The sequence below is a fragment of the Tenrec ecaudatus genome, chromosome 13, assembly GCF_050624435.1.
Source record: "Tenrec ecaudatus isolate mTenEca1 chromosome 13, mTenEca1.hap1, whole genome shotgun sequence".
NCBI lineage: Eukaryota > Metazoa > Chordata > Mammalia > Afrosoricida > Tenrecidae > Tenrec > Tenrec ecaudatus.
In genome coordinates this window covers 73,116,799-73,138,307 of record NC_134542.1, presented here as the reverse complement: position 1 = coordinate 73,138,307, position 21,509 = coordinate 73,116,799, and the positions used below count along the sequence as shown (strand labels likewise).

Genomic DNA, 21,509 nt, shown 5'->3' with positions numbered 1-21,509 from the left:
AGCATTGCTTTCTGTGTATATACCTAGTCTTTTTATATATAAAGAGTAATATCATGTAATAATTGTCCTTTTGTATTTGACTTATTTGACTTGGCACTGTTTCCTCCAGATTCATCCATGCTATAAGATTTTTCACCGACCCATCCTTATTCTTGATCACCACATGCACCATTGTGACTTCCTACCTCCCTTGCAGCTGGAGCCCTCCCCCTGTCTCCCTTCAGCAGTTTTGTGATTTCTGCAGCTGGTAAAGATTCTAGATGGAGGATATCAAGGATTAGGGGTTCACATTTTAATGTCAGAAAGATTAATTTCCAATTTCGTCAAACTGTAACTCTTCATTAAGTAGGTCAGAGCCTGTTGATCATGATAATTTTGAATACCTTTTATACCTACACACCTGACTCTATTAGACTTTATAGAGATTACTCAAGAGCATGCTTCCAGGATGCATTCATGAAGGTAAGCATTTATTCAGCATCCACCCAAATGTTGATGTCCCCAAACTTGCACGGTCTGTTTTGACAAGTACAGAGAGCCTGAATGATGAAGACTGACAAGGGGGCCACCTTCAACCTCGGCTTAATGCGGTATCTTTAAGAAGATATCCCTTTGAAATATTGCTTACATTTAAATGGAACAATTAATCATATGTAACGCAATCTTAAGGATCCTTGGTAGCATGGTAGTGTTGGGATGGCAACTGCAAGGTCAGCAGTTTGAACACAGCAGCCACTCCATCAGAGAAGGATAAGACTAGTTCAAGTCTGCCATGCTCATTCTTCCTTTACAGCCAGCATTGGTCTTCTTGGTCACAGAAAGCCAGTTCAACTGATTCTCAGTTGAAATGTAAGATGCACCCTGTGGTTTAGTGACACCAGCTCACATTGGCTTGCAAGAACAGGTTGTGCACATCTTTTCCCATTCATAGCTTAAAGTCATTTATAATTGGCAACATTTATACCATGGAATTTGGCAAGCACTATACATCAAAGCACTTTTCTTTTTGTAGGATGCAGTTAGTAAATATTTACTGGCACCCTATTGGATCCCTTCTGTTTACTAGACACCACGGAAAGAGGCAACGTTACTCGAAACCTGAAGCAAGGAAAAAGGAATCTAAAAAATACATATCTATGAGTTTGCCATTAATATGAACATCCTTCTACTGACTTGTATGCTGATATATAACTCAAGGGATTATTTTGAATTGCGGTTGTTGAAATTCTTACAGGCTGACAAAATAATCACACATTTCTGTTCTTTCAGAGCACAATTAAATTGCTTCCAAATTTTCACTTGCAATTAATGGCTAATGAGCTGAAGAATCACACGCTAAGACTTAACTATCAAGTAATATGAATGTTTTCTTTAGTTTGCCAAGATTTTAGAGACCAGGTCATCTAATTCACACCACAAAACCAGAAGTTTCTTTTATTCAAACACATAGCCAATTCTCAGCCTACTGTTAACTTTCCGTGTGTTCCTGGTATGCATGACTTTGAGACAAACACATACAAAATACATTTTGTTCCTATTCTCCACACTCCAAGTGTTTTAAAGTAGTGTTGATTAATGTGGTAGCCTGGGTTCTCTGGAGAAGCAAAACCAGTGACATTCACATGTGTATGTACATAGAAAGGGATGCATATCACAGCAGGGTTCACAGAGTTGGAGAATCGGGAAGCCCAGTCTAGTCCAAGCCCATGGATCAGATGGCAAGGAGGAGGCTACTCCTGATTCATTCAGCTACAAAGGCTGGAGAACCAGAAAGCCAGAAGACCATAGGCTGATAGATGGAATGCTGGAAGAAACCAAGGTAAACAGTCCCATGACGGCTCCTGTTTCAGCCAGCAATATGACAGGAAGTCAAAGAACCAGGTGTGGGATACAAATCCAGCAGAGGTAGAGCTTTCCCGCTGAGTCAGCTCAAAAGGAGCTGGTCACCTCCCGAGACTCATTCTTCCAATTGTATCAAGGCTCTGACCTAATCAAGGGGCCTAGGAGCCACCACAGCTGCTGGCTGCTCACAGATTTGATTGTTATATTAGATCCCACCATGGAGTGATTTCCTGGCATTAGCTCACATAATCAGGGATTATCACTGCCCATTTGCTGAGAACTCTGGCTCAGAGAAGTTGACATAAAACCTAACTACCACAATTAACATGCAGATATTTGATGGCAGCTTTTGTAGACCCTTTAAGCTTTAATAGGATTAAAGATCTATAGTCCTTCCATAATTTCTCCTAGGGCATGGCTTCTAGACACTGTTATCCCACTTTCCCTTCTACGAATACATTTCTGTTTATTAATATCCACTTCAAAATATAGTACTTGGCCTGTATGAGGCATGCCACCAGGTGGAATCTGTGCAGTGAATAGGAATGATGATACTGTATCCTTACCTAAGATGTGGATGCCTTTCCATAGACATGCACTAATGTTAATGTAGAATTTGGGACTTTGATAAATTTGTTCGTTCATATCAGACTGGTAGTAAGTTACAACAAAAATGAACAATCATACAAAAATCTCATGTCTTTTAAGCTGTCTGTCTCTTCAGCTTCATATAAATTAAATCCTTATAACACCTCAATAGCAAGAACCTCTTTCATGGCGGGCATGCCAGATAGAGGGCCATCACCAAGATTATTTTATTGCATTTCATTGGAATAAACTCTGTTTTATCATCTGCAGATAATATAGGCTAGTTTTCAAGCTCTTCTGGGCTTCTGCCATTACTGTTTGATGCATCACATCTGTAGTTGAGATGTTCTCCAAATTCAGGTAACATATATAGTCAACATTGTATTTTGGCTCTAGTGGACTTGTTTTAATTTTTTTTCAGCTTCCAACGGATCTTACATATGAGCAATTGAATATCTGTTCCACAGTCAGGCCCTGGCCTGGTTTTAGCTGCTGTTATTGAGCTTCATTGGCGTCTCCTCCCACAGATTAGGTCAATTTGATTTCTCTATATTCCATCAGAAGTCCACGTATATAGTCGTCTCTTGCGTTGCTGAAAAAGGTATTTGTGATGAAGAAGTCAATAGTCTTGGAAAATTCTCTTATTGGATCCCTGGTTTTGTTTCTATCACCGGGACCATATTTTCCAAGCACTATTCCTTCTTCTTTGCCCTCCAATCGTCCTGGGCATGAGTGGGACAAAAGAAGTTGACTACCAGTGTTCTTGGAGACACATTCAGCTGCTCAGCTAATGAGAACAATTAGCATAGCTATCGTAGTTTCCTAGTGCTACTATAACAGGAAAACTCCAAGTGGGAGGTTTTAAAAACAGAAATTGATTTTCTCGTACTTTAGGAAGCTACATGATCAAATGCAGGATTGCTGGCCCTAGGGCAAGGCTTTCCCTTTTGAACACAAACAGAGGGTTTACTCTTCTTTCTTCCGCTTATTTCTTGGCTCATTGTTAATATTCCTATGGCATGCACCTGTCTTCCTCCTCTCGACTGTTTCATAGTAGTCATTTGTCCTGCTAGGTGAGCACCAAGCAATGCCCTCTGAGTTAGCGCACCCAGGGGTGTCACCTGGGAAGGTTCTCTCTGGTCATGGTGAATTTTTTTGTATAAGCACTTTCACTCAAACCTTGTTTTTTGTTGGCCAATTTAAGAGAACAGCATGCGTCTGTGAGATTTTGTTTCCTGCTTGGGAGAAATGAAGGAAGTGTTGTGATGTTCAACACAGCTTACAAAGATAGCATTATTGGAAAAAGCTCAAGTGTATGAGTGGTTTTCTCATTTCAAAAAAGGTGAAAGGTTGATTGATGACAAAACTTGATCTGGGTGTCCGTCAACTCTCCAAAAGGACGAAAATGTCTACCAAATTTGTGCACTTGTGCCCAACGACTGACGGCTGATTGTTGAAGAGATGGGGAAGTGATCTGGACTATCTCGGAGCTCCATTCAGCAAATTTTAATGAAAGATTGGAGAATGAGAAGGGTCACTGCCAAATTTGTGCCCCGGGTTCTGACTGAGCAGGAAAAAGTGTTTTGAAAGAACAGCCCCAAAGTGACCCAGACATTTCCCCCAAGGTCATTACTAGTGACAAGAAATGGTGCTATTGTATGACCTGCCCAAAAGCAAATGTGAATCAAGCCAGTGGAAGACACCATTGTCACCTCACCCAAAAAACCTTGCCAAGTGAAATGCAAGATTCAGGGAATGCTCAATTGTCTTTTTGATGTGAAGGGGATAGTGCATTTGAAGTTCATTCCACCAGGTCAGACTGTTAATCAAACTTTCATTTAGAGGTTCTGAAAAGATTACATAACTGGTGTGACAAAAAGACCTGATTTGTAGCAGACAAGACTGGTTTTGCCACCACAACAATGCACTTGCTCACGCAGCCATCTCCCTGTGCCAGTTTTAGGCCCAAAACAGTATGCCTCTTCTGCCCCATGCACCTTACTCACCTGACCTCTCTCCATGATACGATTTTGTTTCCTTGAATTAAAAGGGACATGAAAGGACAGTGATTTGACAACATAGAAGAGGTGAAGAAAAAAATTAGGAAGGTGCTGTCAGCCATCCAAACAGACAAGTTTGAAAAATGTTTCCAAGAATGGAATCGCAGATTTGACAAATGTATTAATTGTAATGGAGAGTACTTTGAAGGTGATAAGGTTGAAAAAGTTTTAAATACATAGCTTTGGAGGGAAAAATTCTGGGTTTGGGGGGGAGGAGTACCCCCTCATATATCTCAAAAATCATTGTTTATTGCACATCTTATGTTAATACGATCTCATTACACAATGCAAAAAAATCATTCTCAAGAGGGATCAAACACAAATAAAGGATGTTAGGATTAGGATGTATGACATATATGCTCTTGTGGTGGTGGGGAGGGGGTGGTACTTGGATATATTTCAATTCATAGCCGTATCCAACCATATTCTTAATCAGCTCATATTCCATTTGTCTTTGTGGAGCAAGATCATCCGTATCAGAATTCTGAGAAGAAAGCTATGGGTCTTCAGCTATGCTCTGAGAGACCTGGGAATGGGGGAGAAGGGGACTCTCTGAACCTCACTCCTGCAGTTCTGTTTGTAAACTGAGCATCCGCTCAGTAAACTTGTTCAGTTGTCTAAAAATGACTGCCTTTTTTTTCACATGTAGGAAGTCCATGTGTTTAAATAATCTTTTCTAGAATTCTTTTTTAAAGAATTAACATTTAATTTTTAAAAATTCTCCCATCTTTGATTGTCTTTGAATTTCTTTCTCCATGACTTCTCATGGTGTTTTTAGGCAGAGCAGTCGTGACTTTAAGATTTTTCAAAGCTCTGAAGTGTAAATGGTGTGGCCCTGGGATTTATACATGAGCTAGCTGAGGACTCTTTCCTGCCTTTTCCCTCTTTTTAAATTTAATTCTTCATAGCCATTTCTTGTTCTTTAATTTCTGGTTTTAATATTTCCATTTGTTCTTTTTAAGTGGGAACAACAGAGTCAGAATAGAAAGTAAATCATTCTGCTTTGTATCTAGCATTCTTTTTCTTTTTAGTCTACTAATTCCCTCTCGAGATTTTCTCGCATCCTTCGTATGTGATCATCCTTCGTATGTGATCATCCTTCGTATGTGATCATCCCAGGAGACTAGTGCTGTCCAGTCAGTTCTAACTCATGACACTTCTATACACAAAGGAACAAAGCACTACCTGGCCCTAGCCCTGTGCCATCCTCACCATTGTTAAGTTTAAGACCATTGTTGCAGACAGTGTCCATCCATCTGGTCCAGGGCCATCTCTTTTTCACTGACCCCCTCCTAGTTTACCGAGTATGATGATGTTTTCCAGGGACTGGTCTTTTCTGATAACATGTCCAAAGTACATTCGATGAAGTCTTGCCATTCTTCATTTTAAGAAACATTCTGACTGTACTTCTCCCAAGACAAATTTGATTGTTCATCTAGCCATCCATGATACTTTCAGTGTTCTACACCAACACTATAATTCAAATGCACCAATTCTTCTTTGGTCTTCCTTATTAACTGTCCAAATTTCACATTCCGACACACAGAATCCAGGACAGATAGACCTCTCAGCAACAGTAATGGGAGTAGCTATACCATGAGGGTGAGGAGAAGGGAAAGAAACAGAGAACTGACTACAATGATCGATGTATAACAACCCCCCCCCACAAGGGGACAGATAACAGAAATGTGGGTGAAAGGAGACAGTGGGCAGGTAAGACATGGAAATAATAATACTTTAAAATTTATTGGGGGTCCATGAGAGTGGGAGGGTGGATGAGGGAGGGAAAACAGAGGAGCTAATACCAAGAGCTCAAACAGAAAAAAAAGTTTTGAAAATAATGATGCATCATATGTACAAATGTGTTGATACAATTGATATATGGATTATTATAAGAGCTGTAAGAGCCCCCAATAAAATGGCTTATTAATTTTTAAAATGTTTTATGAAATTAAGTGAGATGAATACCATCAAGTACTGAGCTCATTGTCTGGTGCTCACTGTATGGTAGCCTAGGTGTTTTTCAACATAATCATCTTTACAATAACAGGGAGTAAGCCCTGTTTATGAAATTGAATTGTTTTATCCCCTTCTTATTTTTATTCTCACTTTCATATGCATTAATAATTCTGTAATGACCAAGAGGTTATACTAGTAAGCATATCTTTCAACTACTAAAAATTTCATTTTAAATAGCATTTAGGTCAATAGACATTTTCAGTATTGTTTTCTCCCTTCCATCATCATTTTGAATTGGTTAATTTTCTCAGACATTTAATGGCACTGAAAGTTTCCTCTCACTAGAATGTATCTTAGAATTCATCCACTATATCCTATTGAGTTATCAGAAAGGTGACATTATTTGGGGGAAAAGAACACTAAACTAGAAGGGACCAAGTCCCTGATTGTTTCCTAAGGTGTGGACCGCAGAATCGACCCTCCTTTTGAATGTGCTGTCTTCTGGGTTTGCATTTACTTTATAAGCTGAATGGCCTCTTAAACACCCAGTTTTTAATCCATGTTAGCATTCCAGCATTGTACGAGGTCCCAGAGGAAGCTAGGAATCTCTTTGGGATATACAGGGGGAAACGTACTGAAGTAAGTAAGAGGCAGGAAGTGGATCTATACTTAGGGTCTTAGATCAAATTTAATATAGGCTTTAGTAATGCTTAAAATACAGGGGCTACATTTGCTGAATGGAAATTCAATAGTTCTACTTGAAGAAGAGAAAAAACCATTTCAGTTAAGCATGGTACAAAATGTATATTCCTGTAAGCATGAATCACAGGATAAAGGCATCAGCAAAAGTAAAGGAGGGGCAGTCCTGGCAGGCTCCCTGGGTTTCTTTGCACTGGTTCTCGAGAACAGCATGGACACGAGTTGGTGGCCAGAACACAGTGTCCATTGACTCTTTATGGGCAATTGAATTTCAAATAATCTGTGCATTATCTGGAGTTTAAAGAGTATTAAAACAGAGTCGTTGTCAGCCTCAATTTTAGAGCACAGGGGCATAGATTGCAAGAGAGACCTGGGGGAAGACTTCCGGGGAAATGTGGGGAATAATATGCCTCAAAGGCTTTGTGCCAGCCCAGGAACTGCAATGAGGGGAAGATAAGACAATTTGCTAGGCTGGCATGGAATATTTTCAACCTGTGTTACAAATGACAGAGACGACATTGGAGAGGTAGAAATAGTCTTGCCAGTTCACTTCAGTGTTAATGTGAGATTATAAAAATCTAACCTAATGCTTTGTGGGTTCCGAAACAAGAGTGTAAATTAAAAACTGGCTCTGGGTGAAGCACTTTTAGATCCTGAAGTGAAGATTTATTTTGAAATGTAATTGTGCACTGCAACTGAAGTTTGGGAAATAAGAGTGGCAGACTTTCATTCTAAGGGCACTTTGATTTGCAGTGTCCTAAATCTGTGGTCTACTGGGAGCAGTCAGATGTGCATTTTGTGGATGTTTTCCTTTTTTGACCCTTAGGGGCCAGTTAGCTATTCATGCTTCCTTTTTAAAATTACATATTTTACATGCTTGTTGAAAAGAAACTTGGTGTAAACTTTTAGATTTCACATATTATATGATTGTAATATTTTTTAAATCAAATCCTGTTCACATAAACTACAGATTTGTGTTGGGATGTTATCAAATGTGCTTGAACACACCACGTGCACACACACACACGCAGTTGCCATTGAGTCAATTTCAACTCACAACGTATCTATGTGTGTCAGAGTAGAACTGAGCTCCACAGGGTTTACAATGACTGAAGGTTTGAACAAGGATCTGTGATTCCTTCTTTGGATGAATTACAACCACCAACCTTTCTGTTAGTGGCCAAAGGCACTAACCATGCCCCCACTCAAACTCCACCGATGCACAGATCACATGGATACCAGAGAACAAGAGAATGTAAGTGGGAGGGCATTATTGACATGAGTCTTGCCGGATGTTCTACATGTGTTATCAAGTAAATGCTTAATGAGATTTACATAGGCACCCAAAATTTGTTGAGAACAAATATAAATATCACAGAACTGACAAGAAAAGAAAGGCAACACTTTGTTAATGCAGCTTTAATGACCATGGAGTGTATGTTTGCTTAAGTATATGTTATACCTTCATCTTAGCCCTCAAAGCAGCCAATGCACAGAGAGGACCATAGAGCCGACCCCACCATGAAACACAACATCCCTCACTGACCCATAGCACTACAGGGGACAACACTGGAGACAGTGCAGGAATTTTGCCCGATCTGACACCACCACACTGGGGCGGAACACTAAGGGTGTACAACAGAGCAGCAAGGGGAGCAAATACCAAAAATAGACTTTGGTGTCAGGGAGTGGCACCCTATCAAACTTGTTGTTTTTTAATATTATTGTTGTTGTTTTGTTTGTTTTGTTTTGTTTAGCTCTGTCTTGTTTTTGTTATTATTGGCTCTGCATGGCTGCATATGTATCTAGATATGATAAGTGGGATAAACAATCTGGAGGAGAAAACAACAGGACCGATGGTTGGGCGAGGTGCACACGGGAGAGGGGGTGGCGGGGGAAAGGAAGGGTGTGTCAACAAACCCAGGGACAGGGAACAACAAGTGATCTAAAATTGATGGCAAGAAGGCCATCAGATGCCTGGTGGGGCTTGATCAAGGGCAGTGTACCTAAAAGGAATTACTGAAACCTGAATGAAGGCCAAACATGATAGTTCAAACATGATAGGATGAGAGGAAAGTAAAGGGAAATATAGGAAAGAACTAGGAAGCCAAGGACCTTTATATAGGTCTAAATACAGGCATGTACATACGTAAATATATTTATATATATAAAACGATAGGAAAATTGATCTATGTGCATATATATGTTAAGTATTAAGGTAGTGGACAGACATTGGGCTTCTACTCAAGTACTCCCCAATACAAGAACACTTTGCACTAATAACTCAGCATTCTGTGATGCTCACCTTCCCGACTTGATCGCTGAAAACAAAGCAGGTGCATAAGCAAATGTGGTAAAGTAGGTTGATGGTGCCCGGCTATCAAAAGATAAGTGTCTGGGGTCATAAAGGCTTGAGGATAAACATACAGCCATCTAGGTGTCCATCAAAGTTGACATGGAAGAAGGACACTAGCTTGTGTGATCATAAAGTGTCAATGAGATCAGATATCAGGAATCAAAGACCCAGAACAAAAAAATCATATCAATGTGAATGAGGGGAAGGGTGACTGGAAGACTCAAAGCCCATCTGTAGACTGTTGTATATCCCCTTACAGAAGGGTCACAAAGAAGAGACGAGCCATCAGGGTACAGCATAGCACCAATGAAAGATACACTATTCCTCTGGTTCTTTAATGCAACCTCTCCCACCTCCCCTCTACTATCATGACCCCAATTCTACCTTACAAATAAGGCTAGACCAGAGGATGTACACTGGGACAGGTAAGTGCTGGAAACACAGGGAATCCAGGGCGGATAAATCCCTGAGGACTAATAATGAGAGTAGTAATACCAAGAGGGGAAGGAGAAGGTTGGGGAAGAAAAGGGGAACTGATCAAAATGACCTACATCCAGGGGGATGGACAGCAGAAAAGTGGGTGAAGGGAGACAACGGTATGTATAAGACATGAAAAAAATAATTTGTAAATTATCAAGGGCTTATGAGGGAACGGGGAGGGGGGAAATGAGCTGATACCAAAGCTCAAGTAGAAAGAAAATGTTTTCAAGATGATGATGGCAACATATGTACAAATGTGCTTGACACAATGGATGTGTGGATTGTATTGAGTTGTACAAACCCCCCCAATAAAATGGTTTAAAATTTTTTAATGTATCCATTAAATCTTGCTGTAAATTTAGACTCCTATTGTTGCTATTAGGTTTCATTAAGTCAGTTCTGACACACAGTGACCCTATGACAACAGAACAAACACTGCCTGGCCCTGCACCATCCTCATAATTGTTCTTAGGCTTGAGCTCATTGTGGCAGCCACTGTGTTGATCCATCAAGTTGAAGGCCTTCCTCTTTCTACTGCCCCTCCACTTGATTAAGCATGATGCCCTTCTCCAGGGACTGGTCTCTTCTAACAACATATCCAAAGTATGTACGATGCATTCTGACCGTACTTCTTCCAAAACAGATGGGTTTGTCTTTTTAGCAGTCCATGGTAGTTTCTATATTAGTGACCTTATCAAAAAGAATAGAATTGCCCCTTTGGGGTTCCAAGACTTTAAATCTTTAATAGGGTAGACAGCCTCGTGTTTCATTCGATGAGAGATTGGTGGATTCGAACCACTGACCTTGTGGTTAGCAACCGAATGTATCAAATTCCTTACAAAATCAGTTCTTTGGAGATAGACATAGCCTACTCATCATAAATAAGAACTAGCAGAATGGATAGCAAGTGAGAGCTTAGTGAAGGACAACGTAGAAGAAACAAGAACAATTCAGCCACGACATATGCAAAGGAGCACCAAGGAAGGGAATGAAGTGTCAATTACACTGAGATTCAATCCCTTTAAGAGAGTGTCCCTCTACCCAAGAACACAGAGGTAAGCCCCAAATACTCTGAAATTGTTGTTACGTGATAATTAAGTAACTTCTAAAGTGCATTGAAGGACTCTTCTTAATATGTTTTAATATGCACAGTGCTGTTTCCGCTGTGGCATAGACCAGTTTTCAGCTGGCTTGTCCACTCAGAGTTGGCCACGTTGGCCAGTAAAATATATTCTTAAATGTCAGATTTTTTCCTACAATTATGAAAGCATAAGTGTTGTCAGCAGAGTATTTAAACTTTGTAATGACCCTTCTGTCACTAAAATTAAAAATCCATGCTGATAATCACAATTAGTGAAGTTTATGAAGCAAAACAATCTAAGAGTTAAGATAGTTTCTACATCCCCTGACTTCCTCCATGAATCTACTACGAAGTGTCCACCTGTGTGGCTGTGCTGCTGCTCAGAATCCATGTCTCAGCTCATAGAGAAAACGCCTTTTCCTAAAAGCATCAAAGAAAGAAACGTGATATATGTGGCTTAGTAGAAATGGGATAGTGATTCAGGGCTTACTGATGGCTGGTATTCATTTAGAGAGAGCTATAAATAGACAGAATAGCTATGGGGCTGGGGGTGAAAGGTGGCTGCCCACAGGAGCTAGTATGCAGAAGGTAACGAATTAGAATATTAGGGCTCACCAGCACTGCCATCTGCTTCCGGTCTTAGAGAGCACGCTGGCCTGCCTGGTGACTTCAAACAAGCTCTTGTGGTTGGAATGTTCCTTAGGGTGATCGTGTTTGTAATCCAAATAGCGCCATGCAGCAGAGCTTGATGTTGCGGTGATGGCTTTGCGGTGCACAAAGTCAGCATCATTACCTCTGGACGCACATTTGTTTAATGGGTGCCAGTGCCTTCCACTATGATGTTAACGCCTTGGAAGCGCCTCCTCAGAACTCCCCTTTCACAACCTCAGTCTAACGTTGAATGAAACTGATGGGCCTCTGTGACCTTTGTTTCTTCACATCACCTGGGCTAGAAGCTGCAATGACAACAGCTTCTAACCAAACCAAGCCAGACTCACTGCCATCTGGTCAATTCTGACTCAGAGCGACCCTCTGTACGAGAACAGAACTGCCCCTGTGAGTTTCTGAGACTTGAACTCATGACAGGAAGAGAAACCTTCATTGTTCTCTCTTGGCGCTAGCTGGTGGTTTTGAACTGCTGATCTCATGGTTAGCAACCCAACGCATAACCCCTACCTCACAGGGGCTCCTACAGCTTCTAACATATTAGGAGTTTAAGAGTGCAAATTAAGAGCTTTCTGCCTGTTACCAGTACACTTAGAAAGCTGGTCTCTGCATGCTATTACTTCCCTTCCTATGACGTCTCAGTCAAGCATGGAAGAAACACAGGGGAAGTTATTTGAGGCATGGACACACTGACTCAAATGTCACACGGACTTCATGTTATCTAGCAGCTTCATTCTTAACTGGTATAAAAGGAGAGGCTATAAATGCTAGCCATACTGAGTTCTCTTGTTGACTGCTTGGTGTTTCCAGATGACTAAGAATGGCACGGTGGAGTCTGAAGAAGCCAGCACTCTCACAGTGGATGACATTTCTGATGATGACATTGATTTAGACCACACAGAGGTCGATGAGTACTTCTTTCTACAACCCCTGCCAACAAAAAAGCGGCGCGCACTGCTGAGAGCCTCTGGAGTGAAGAAGATTGATGTGGAAGAGAAACATGAGCTGCGGGCCATCCGCCTGTCGCGTGAGGACTGTGGCTGTGACTGCCGCGTGTTCTGTGACCCAGAAACGTGTACCTGCAGCCTTGCAGGCATCAAGTGCCAGGTAAGCTTTCGGATTGCAGGGATTTCTGTGCCTTCTCTTAAAGAGGTAGTCATGTTCCATCGGATGACTTTTCCCAAACATCGAATGTTTTCAGGCCAGATGAAATACTTAACTCAGAGATCCGATGACCCACACAAGCTCAACAACTATTTCATCTTTGACCTTTTACAGGAAAATAAATAAATAAAAAAAACAAAGCCCAACCTCTGGCCTAGAAGATTCTGAGGTCCCCATCTATCTCTAAGACTTGTGCCCCACCCCGTGATTAATTAGGTCTTATTATTTTATAACGCGAGTTAGCTTTGTCACTGAGGAGCTCCACGCAGGCAGATAGAGAGAAGAGGCACGTTCTTCAGGCAGTAAAGGAATCCCTAAGTAGCAAAATAGCTGGAGAGACCAGCTCTGACATCTGCTCCTCCCCAGGGGACCAGGGTCACTGTGCTTCAGCCTGTTTTCTCCTCTGTGACACAGATCACAAGTGGGACGACGCCTGCTGTCGCCGGAGAGTAGGAAGCACAGCGCGGCCATGCGCGGAGCGCCCTTGGATTGCTGCCACGGAGCCCTGGGGGTGGCGTGGGTTATGCAGTGAGCTGCTAGCCACAGGGGCAGAGATTCGAAACCACCAAAGATGAGGCTTTCGGATCCCTTAAAGATTGACAGTCCCAGAAACGCAAAAGAGCAATTCAGCTCTGTTCTCCAAGGTCGCTATATGTTGGGATTGTCTCGATAGCAAGGAATTTGGTGTCTGGGTTGGATTGCCCACACTTCTGGCTATCACTTCAGTGGACTGGTCATTCCAACAACACTTGCTGAGCCCAGTCATTCCAATAGTTTGGGGACATTGAGGAAATGGACATGCCCTTCCCTCAAGATCTTAGGAAGGAGAGCCAGGAGTGAAAGTTCAGCCACAGTTATGAATGCACATACCCAGCACAGCCACGTGGTACATGCACATGCACCTGGGTGCATGAGAAGGTAAACCTTTGAGACAATTACCCAGGTGCATGATGCTAACGTGGTGGCGATCCCAAAACTTTAGCCTGAGAAGCTCATTTCACCATGGCGACAGCAAGGAGAGGTGCCCTGGTGGTGCTGGAAGCTATGAACTGAGCTGCCAACCGTAATGTCAGTTGTCCAAACCCAGTGGTCGTCTACCTGTATTTATCGGAGGTCTTTGAAACCCAAAGGGCAGTTCTGCTCTGTCCTATGGGATCCCTGTGAGGCGAAGTCGCCTCAGTGACAGAGTTTGGTTTGGTTCGGGTTTGGACAGCAAGTGAATGGAAGAGAGTAGGGTGTGCACAGGGACGTCCTACAAGGCCATTTCAAACGGGTGAGGCTGACAATGGTAAGCGTGCTCGTTCAACCAGCCCCGTGGCCCAGGGCACAGCAGAAGTAAGGAGGCTTGGGAAAGGATGGAAGCACTGAAAACATGGAAGCAGATGAGTGGCTGAAGAGATGGGGACAGGGGGGTGAGGAAGGGTGGAGAAAGGAGTAAGAAGAAACCCAAGCCCGGGCAGCCAGTGCGTGAAGAAACGCACCTTTCTAAGCTTTCTCGTTGTTGTCCAGTCAGCAGTGTGGGTCTGGAAACACTGCTGAGTGGCTCCGTTTTCTGACGCACATCACGTTACAGGCCTGTCTGTCAAGACTCGGAGCTCCAACTTTCCAGTTAGCGGCCGAGTGTGTGAACCATTTGTGAAATCCATGGACGCCACTTATAAACATAACCCATTTCCATTTTTAATATATTCCCCCAAAATTTACACACCCACCCATTGCTCCCAGTCAGTTTGGACTAATGGAGACCCGCTGGCCTAAGTAAAATTGCTCCTGGGGGTTTTCAGGAGCAGGTCAGCCAACCTCCCTGTTGGGGTTCTGCTGCATGAGGCCAAACCACCACCGTTTCATTTAGCAGTTGGTCACGCACTGTAGGCTCCAGCCAGGGAGTTCGTTTGGAATAGAGGTTTTTAAAGAATTACATTGTTATAAACCTTTGCATCCCCTTTTCCATACGCCATCGGATGGCCGTTTGCTCTCGTATACATGGGATTAAGTAATCTCAGCTGCTGAGGGCCTGCCAGAAGACCCAGGAGTTTTATTTGGTTTGTATTAAATGCAAGGGGCTAATCTGTGTTCTTCCTTCCAAGGTGGACCGGATGTCTTTCCCCTGCGGCTGCACTAAAGAAGGATGTAGCAACACAGCAGGTAGAATTGAGTTCAATCCCATCCGTGTCCGGACTCACTTTTTGCACACAATCATGAAACTTGAACTGGAGAAGAACCAGGAGCAGCCGATCCCCACGCTGAACGGCTGCCACGGCGACTTAAGTGGCCATGGAAGCGCCATGGGCCCTGTGGCACACTCCGTAGAGTACTCCATCGCAGACAGCTTTGAGCTTGAAACTGAGCCCCAAGCCGCAGTGCTGCACCTGCAGTCGGCTGAGGAATTAGATTGCCAAATCGAGGAGGAAGAGGAGGAGGAGGAGGACGGGAGCAGCTTCTGCAGCGGAGTCACCGATTCTAGCACGCAGAGCTTGGCGCCCAGTGAGTCGGACGAGGAGGAGGAAGAGGAAGAGGAGGAGGAGGACGATGACGACGAGAAAGGAGACAGCTTTGTGGAAGGATTGGGCAGCCATGCGGAAGTTGTCCCTCTTCCTTCGGTCCTTTGCTATTCCGAGGGCACTGCCGTTCACGAGAGCCACGCGAAGAACGCTTCCTTTTACGCCAACTCTTCAACTCTCTATTACCAAATCGATAGGCACATCCCAGGAACTCCTAGCCAGATCTCAGAAAGCTATTCTGAAAGAGATACCATCAAAAACGGTACCCTCTCGCTGGTGCCTTACACCATGACCCCGGAGCAATTTGTGGACTATGCCCGACAGGCCGAAGAGGCCTACGGCGCCTCCCACTACCCGACCCCCAACCCCTCGGTCATCGTCTGCTGCTCCTCCTCCGAAAACGACAGCGGTGTGCCCTGCAATAGCTTATATCCCGAACACAGGCCCAGTCACCCGCAAGTGGAGTTTCACTCATACTTGAAAGGCCCCTCCCAGGAAGGGTTTGTGTCTACGTTGAATGGTGACACTCACATCCCCGATCATCCTGCCGAGACCCCCCTGAGCCTTGCAGACAAGAGCCGGCTGCGCGGAGAGTGCATGAAGTCGCCCGTGGTGGAGACCGTCCCCGTTTAGTAGCTTCCCTTATTTCCGGGCTCACCCCCTCCCCGCTCCCTCCATGGAAGGCACTGTATTTAATTGGATTGCTGGGCTTTTCATTCTTTAAACTATGAATCAAGAAAACCTGGACTGTGGTTAATGTGCCAGACTGCGCTTCCTTTTTTCTTTTTTCCCCTTTCTAGCTACATAGCTCTGGCGTTGCACAAATACAGTCTCTGTAAGGATTTTAAAAGACGGTTTTGATAGAAAATGCTAATTTAAAAAATGCATATTTCACAGTTGCCTCCCTGTCAAACTGTGAAACCCGCCGAGCTGTGTAAATCAGAGCTCCGAGTTTTGCATTATCGGGCCTGTGCTAGACTGTTGACCAAGACTGGGAAACGATCGGATGTACAGTCTTACTTTGCGATATATCTGAGAAATAGGGTGAATTTTTAATGTAAAAGCAATTATTGGAAGGGAAAACAGATCCAATTGTTCCACGCGTATTTTATGTATGATAGCTTAGAAGTGTCACCTTTCGATGGGAATGAACAGCCGGGTGTTCATTTCACTGAAGATGCATCATTGGTACTACAGAGCATGCCCACATGGATTGAATCTGGAACCCACTCATGTTTTTATGATCATGGACTGATCAGATTTGCAAATACTTTCTTATGGGTGAAATAGGCCTATTTTTGCTATTTTGGACAGATGAGTCTATATGTGCAGGTCCTTACACAGTTTTCTCTGAAGGGAAGAGTTAGGACAATCCTCCCATGAGGGTCTAGTTCAGTGCCCTCCCTCAGCTGACTCCAGAGATGGAGGCGAAGGAATGGCCTTTCTTTTTTTTTAAAAAAAGCACCATCTTGGTTCTTAGCTTGGACAGCACCTTTAAACTCTGCCCCACTACATCCTAGTGCACTTTAGTGCCCCTTCACAATACCTCGTGAGGGGTGGGGGACTGAGAACTTTTTGAGATGAAAAAAATTAAAAATAATAATAGACCTGTAACTATTATAAGGTTCATATAATTACTATAGAGGAATCGTCCAATAACTTCGTGAAGATGAAAAAATGACATATCTTCCTTCGCCGCTAGGAGGACTTAACTCAGTAAAAGCAGAAGAGGCTGAGGAAGCAGGGAAGCCACACAAGCTCAGTAACCAGCCCTTTCTACCGCGAGATCAATCCATCTCAACAAATCAAGCGTATGATGAGATTTCCACTTAGTGACTAGCCAATTGAAGGGGGCCCTTTACACAAATATTCAACTAGGCCTTACTTTTCTGAAGCATTTTGATTTCTCCTGCCTGGGACAACTCATGAAACAGTCTGGAATGCATTGAATCCTTTTGAATTACCTCATGTTACCCTCTTATTAAAAGGGTGTAGATAGAAAGAAAACCTGCACCCCCCACCTTTCTTATCTGCACTGGGTCCTTGGGAGGACTTCTGAGATCCCATCTCTCTGTAAACGGACTTAGTTAAGTCAACAGTAGGTTCTACTTTTTCATTTCAATGCAACGACGATGCTAAACCTGGTTCGCATTTTTGCCTGTCTAGTGTTCTATCATGGTTACATGTTTTATGACTATTTGATTGTAGACATGCCTTGCTTTTCAGTGACTGCATTGTAATTATTTTTAAGTCTTGTACATTGGGATGTTGATAAATTGAGCTATAAACAGACTGTAGATCTAAATCCCTTTAAGAAAATATGTTTTCATTAATTGAACCTAAAATGTTTAATCTAGGCCAAGCCCTCCAGTGGAAAAGTTCCTACTAAAATTTGACTTGGGGAGGACATGTTTATGCGGCAGCTCTTTGGCGGTGTAGTTGGTTCCTGCCCCTTCTCTCCCCTATGACTGGGCCAAATTCATAATCATCAGTGTGAACACTAATGGAGCTTTGTGTCTGTCCTAGTAGGAAACACTAGTGAGGCACAGGGGCTGTTCCTCTTGAGAAGTGGAGGCCTTGGGCTAATCCGACTGTGGTATTGCTGTTTTTTATCTACCATTTATAGTTTTAAGGCTGGGTTTCTCATTTTTATCTCCATACAGACACAATTTAAAGACCATAGGCCCAACTGACCAGGGGTTATTCCTTCATTCGGCACATAAAAGCATCACGTGTGCCACATTTGCTGGACCATCAAAAGCCTTTGAAGTTTCTCTGCGTGTGAAGCACTCAGAGGTCTTTCTAGGAAGACAGAGTAGGGGGAGTAGGGAAGAGGCAATTCTTGCTGGGGCAGTTGAAGGACAGAATGACAGTACAGTAGTTCAGCTTTATTTTCAATCTACTTGTTCCTGTGTGAGGAACCAAGGTAATGTGAAGGCTAAAGAGCACTTGGTTGCTTGTCGAAAGTCAGTGGTTCAAACCCATCAACCTCTCTGCAGAAGAAAGACATGGCATGTGGCTTCTGTAAAGATTTACAGCCTTAAAAACGTTATGGGACAGTTTTAAGATGTTCGAGAAAAGTCAAGGCCAGACAGTATTTTGTTCTGTAAGGGTACCCCATAGGGTTGTAGTGAGTTCACATCAATGTTACACGTGGGTTGGGTGTTTGGTCTAGGTTTGCCTAAGTCACTGCTTTGTGGCTTCGTTGCCCAAACATGAAAGCAGGCAAACAAACAAGTAAATCAGAATGTCTTCCTTTTCCTGTCCAATCCGAGTAGAAAGTCATTGCACTACTTAAAATCATTCGCCTTCCCACCAGGACAGCTACTGTTCCAGATTTTCATATACATAACCTTCATCCGAATTGTCTCCCGCAAATTACATACACAGCCTCCCTATTAAAACACCCACATATCCCTAACGTGCATAGGCACAGAGTCATACAAGTATACCACATATTGAAAGATAACACATTTTAGACCATGGGCAATCATGACGATTGCATTTTTTAATTCTAGAACGCCATTGGGTTTTATGGTTTGAAAATATTGGGTCAAAGTCGCAAATCATACCAATGATGGAATTCTCTCATTGTCACCTTTTTTCCGGAAAAGTTGAGAGAGCATAGCATTTTGGGGTAGGGGGGTGGCCATTCTAATAATGGTCTTTCTATTCATCAAAAACTGCCCACATGCCAGAAAAGCACTAGTTAGCTGCAGTCATTCTAAGCTTTTTTTTCTTTTTTTTAAATGGGGATGAAACTAGATGCAGACAGGACACTAAAGATCTTGATGTCAAGACAATGGCCTGGCCTGCAGCTGTTATGTTGCTCCCATACTATATCCAGCCAAATTATAGTCTCTCTGGACACACAGCTTGGTAGTTCTTCACTGTCAATTGGCAAAGATTCGTGCTCAGTCCCTGTTATTTTAGCACGAGCCCTATACCTTTTAACAGGGCTTGATTCTCAGTTATAATCTGAGCCAAATTGATTTGCAAGTCAAGTGACTGAAGCAGCTTGCATCCTCTTTGTCATTCTCCCTTTCCTCCTGGGAGAAGGAAGTCAATGAAAGAAATTGACTTAAATCTGCCATCCTCACCCCATCCCCCAACCCAAGATCTCTGGATCACTGATTATTAAGATGTAAGGCAGATCTGTTTGTCTATGTCTCGTAATTCACCGATGATATCGTCCGTTTTTGACAGTCAGCCATGTCTTTATGGTGAATATATTTTTTCCGCCAGTGTGCCATGCACACATGACATGCAGAATACCTGTTTCTTAGAGCGGTCGGCTCTTCACAATCCTACACATTCCAGCAGGGACACCTCTGCCCAACTGCCCACAAATAGTACTGGCCACATGATCCTCTAGGGGCAAAGCGATTAAGCTGAATGATACTATTCCTGAAATGTTTACACTCAGGAACAGGGGGCTTTGAGACAAAATCCTGGTTTGGTGGTCATTAAATAGGAAAAATATATTGTGAATTATTTCTTATAAGTTGATATACTAATGTGTTTTAAATTTCTAATACTCTTGTGTAATGACCTTTCGGGTCTTCAAATTTTATCAAGAATTGACTTTTAACAATTATTTATAGAATAACTGCTATGTTCGATCTGTCTTAGACAATCAAAGGAGGAGGGGGGAGCCAAACCAGTTTTTAAGACGGTGATGGTGGTGATGGTGGTGATGGTGGTGATGGTGACAAGTGGCATGGAATAACTGATGGAGTTTCATTCCGTTCTTTGAAGTTGTGCTTTTATAAAGTGAAATTAGAAAGACTGGCATGAATTCTTGTCTCGTTATATGCAAGTTGCAGCTAAAAAGACGTTTCTTTTTCCAAAATTAATAGAACTCATTGGATCCTCCTTCATCCTCTCCCTCTTGGGCTGAAATATATTAACCAAATCAGAGCTTGACGTAAACTGAGCCAAATAAAAAAGATTTTCACCTGATGGCAACTTCATAGCTCTGCATAGGTTATATCCAATTTATATCAGCAAACTCCTATCAGACACTCAAAAGCAGGCGTATTCGTGTATACAAGGAAAGATTTCAGGACACCTCTGAAAGAACAGTGTGGACACAGCCACTCTGGATTCAGTTTATAGAAAGCCTAACAACATAGCAAACCCTTGGTCCAAGCGCCAAAGGTGTCAACTTGAAGCAGGTAGAAAACAAAGAAGCCATTCCACACCCTCACCTTTGGCTGGGGATCCAAGCCATCGAATTACCAGGTGAAGAACTGACATTCTCAAGGTCAGCAGGAGACCTCATGTTTTAAAGGTGCCCAGGAGCCTGTCGCTCCTCTTTAAAGTGCTGTCTGCTTCTTGTCTCTCACAGAGCCTCTGTCTTAGTTTACACTGCGTCATTGTTACAGTCTGTGGATAAATTCCTAGCTAAATGAAAAGCGACTTTGTGCTTCCCCATGTAAAATTTGACTATCGATTGGAATTGGGGTTGTCTCCTCGCTCCAGAAACCAACAGCGAGGGCTTCCAGCCTCGATTCCTATTAGGTTCCAATACTCATTTGCAGTCTGATTGCTTGCTTGCTTGCTTGCTCGCTCGCCCCATGTTCTGCCACTTGTGCTAGAGAAACAGCCATGCCTGGACCAGAATGCCACGCTTGGTGTAGACAGCACAGTGCACCGGATGGTGTCTGTTGCTTTAAGGAACATACTTGATTTCACTTAACTGAGTATCGGCAATTTGAAACCTCACTGGGATGATGCAGATGTGATGGCAGGGGTCAGTGTATTGATAAAAACAGAGTCACCTAGGAACTATGAAAGGGTTCAGCAGAGCTGGGCTACGCCTTAGACTATAAACCTAGAATCACAAATAGTCCAAAACTGAGAAAAGGCCGTCAATGTGGACGCGCGAATGGCCCAACTGGTGCTCACATCTGCTGCTAAACATTAATGTCCACTACATTTTACTATCTTGAAACAACTTATCAAAAATTAAAGCACAAACTACCAGATGCTAGAGAGAAACGATTGCAAAGAAATTCTAACCACGTGCTTTATGAAAGCGATGATAATTGAGGAGGAATTCTTACTGAAAGTGGGGCATAGGAAGAGACCAGAGCTCTAGTTTAATAGTT

At 42.8% G+C, this 21,509-nt stretch overlaps 1 protein-coding gene across 1 annotated transcript in view; it reads left to right on the top strand.

The window, feature by feature from the left end:
* CSRNP3 (cysteine and serine rich nuclear protein 3) overlaps nucleotides 1–16,029 on the top strand; it is a 79,713-nt gene extending 63,684 nt beyond the window's left edge. The window contains exons 3-4 of the mRNA XM_075530036.1: nucleotides 12,542–12,838; nucleotides 14,983–16,029. Of these exons, the coding sequence (XP_075386151.1) occupies nucleotides 12,542–12,838; nucleotides 14,983–16,029 (1,344 nt within the window). The remainder of the gene's footprint in view (nucleotides 1–12,541; nucleotides 12,839–14,982) is intronic.
* The last annotated feature ends 5,480 nt before the right edge of the window (nucleotides 16,030–21,509 follow it).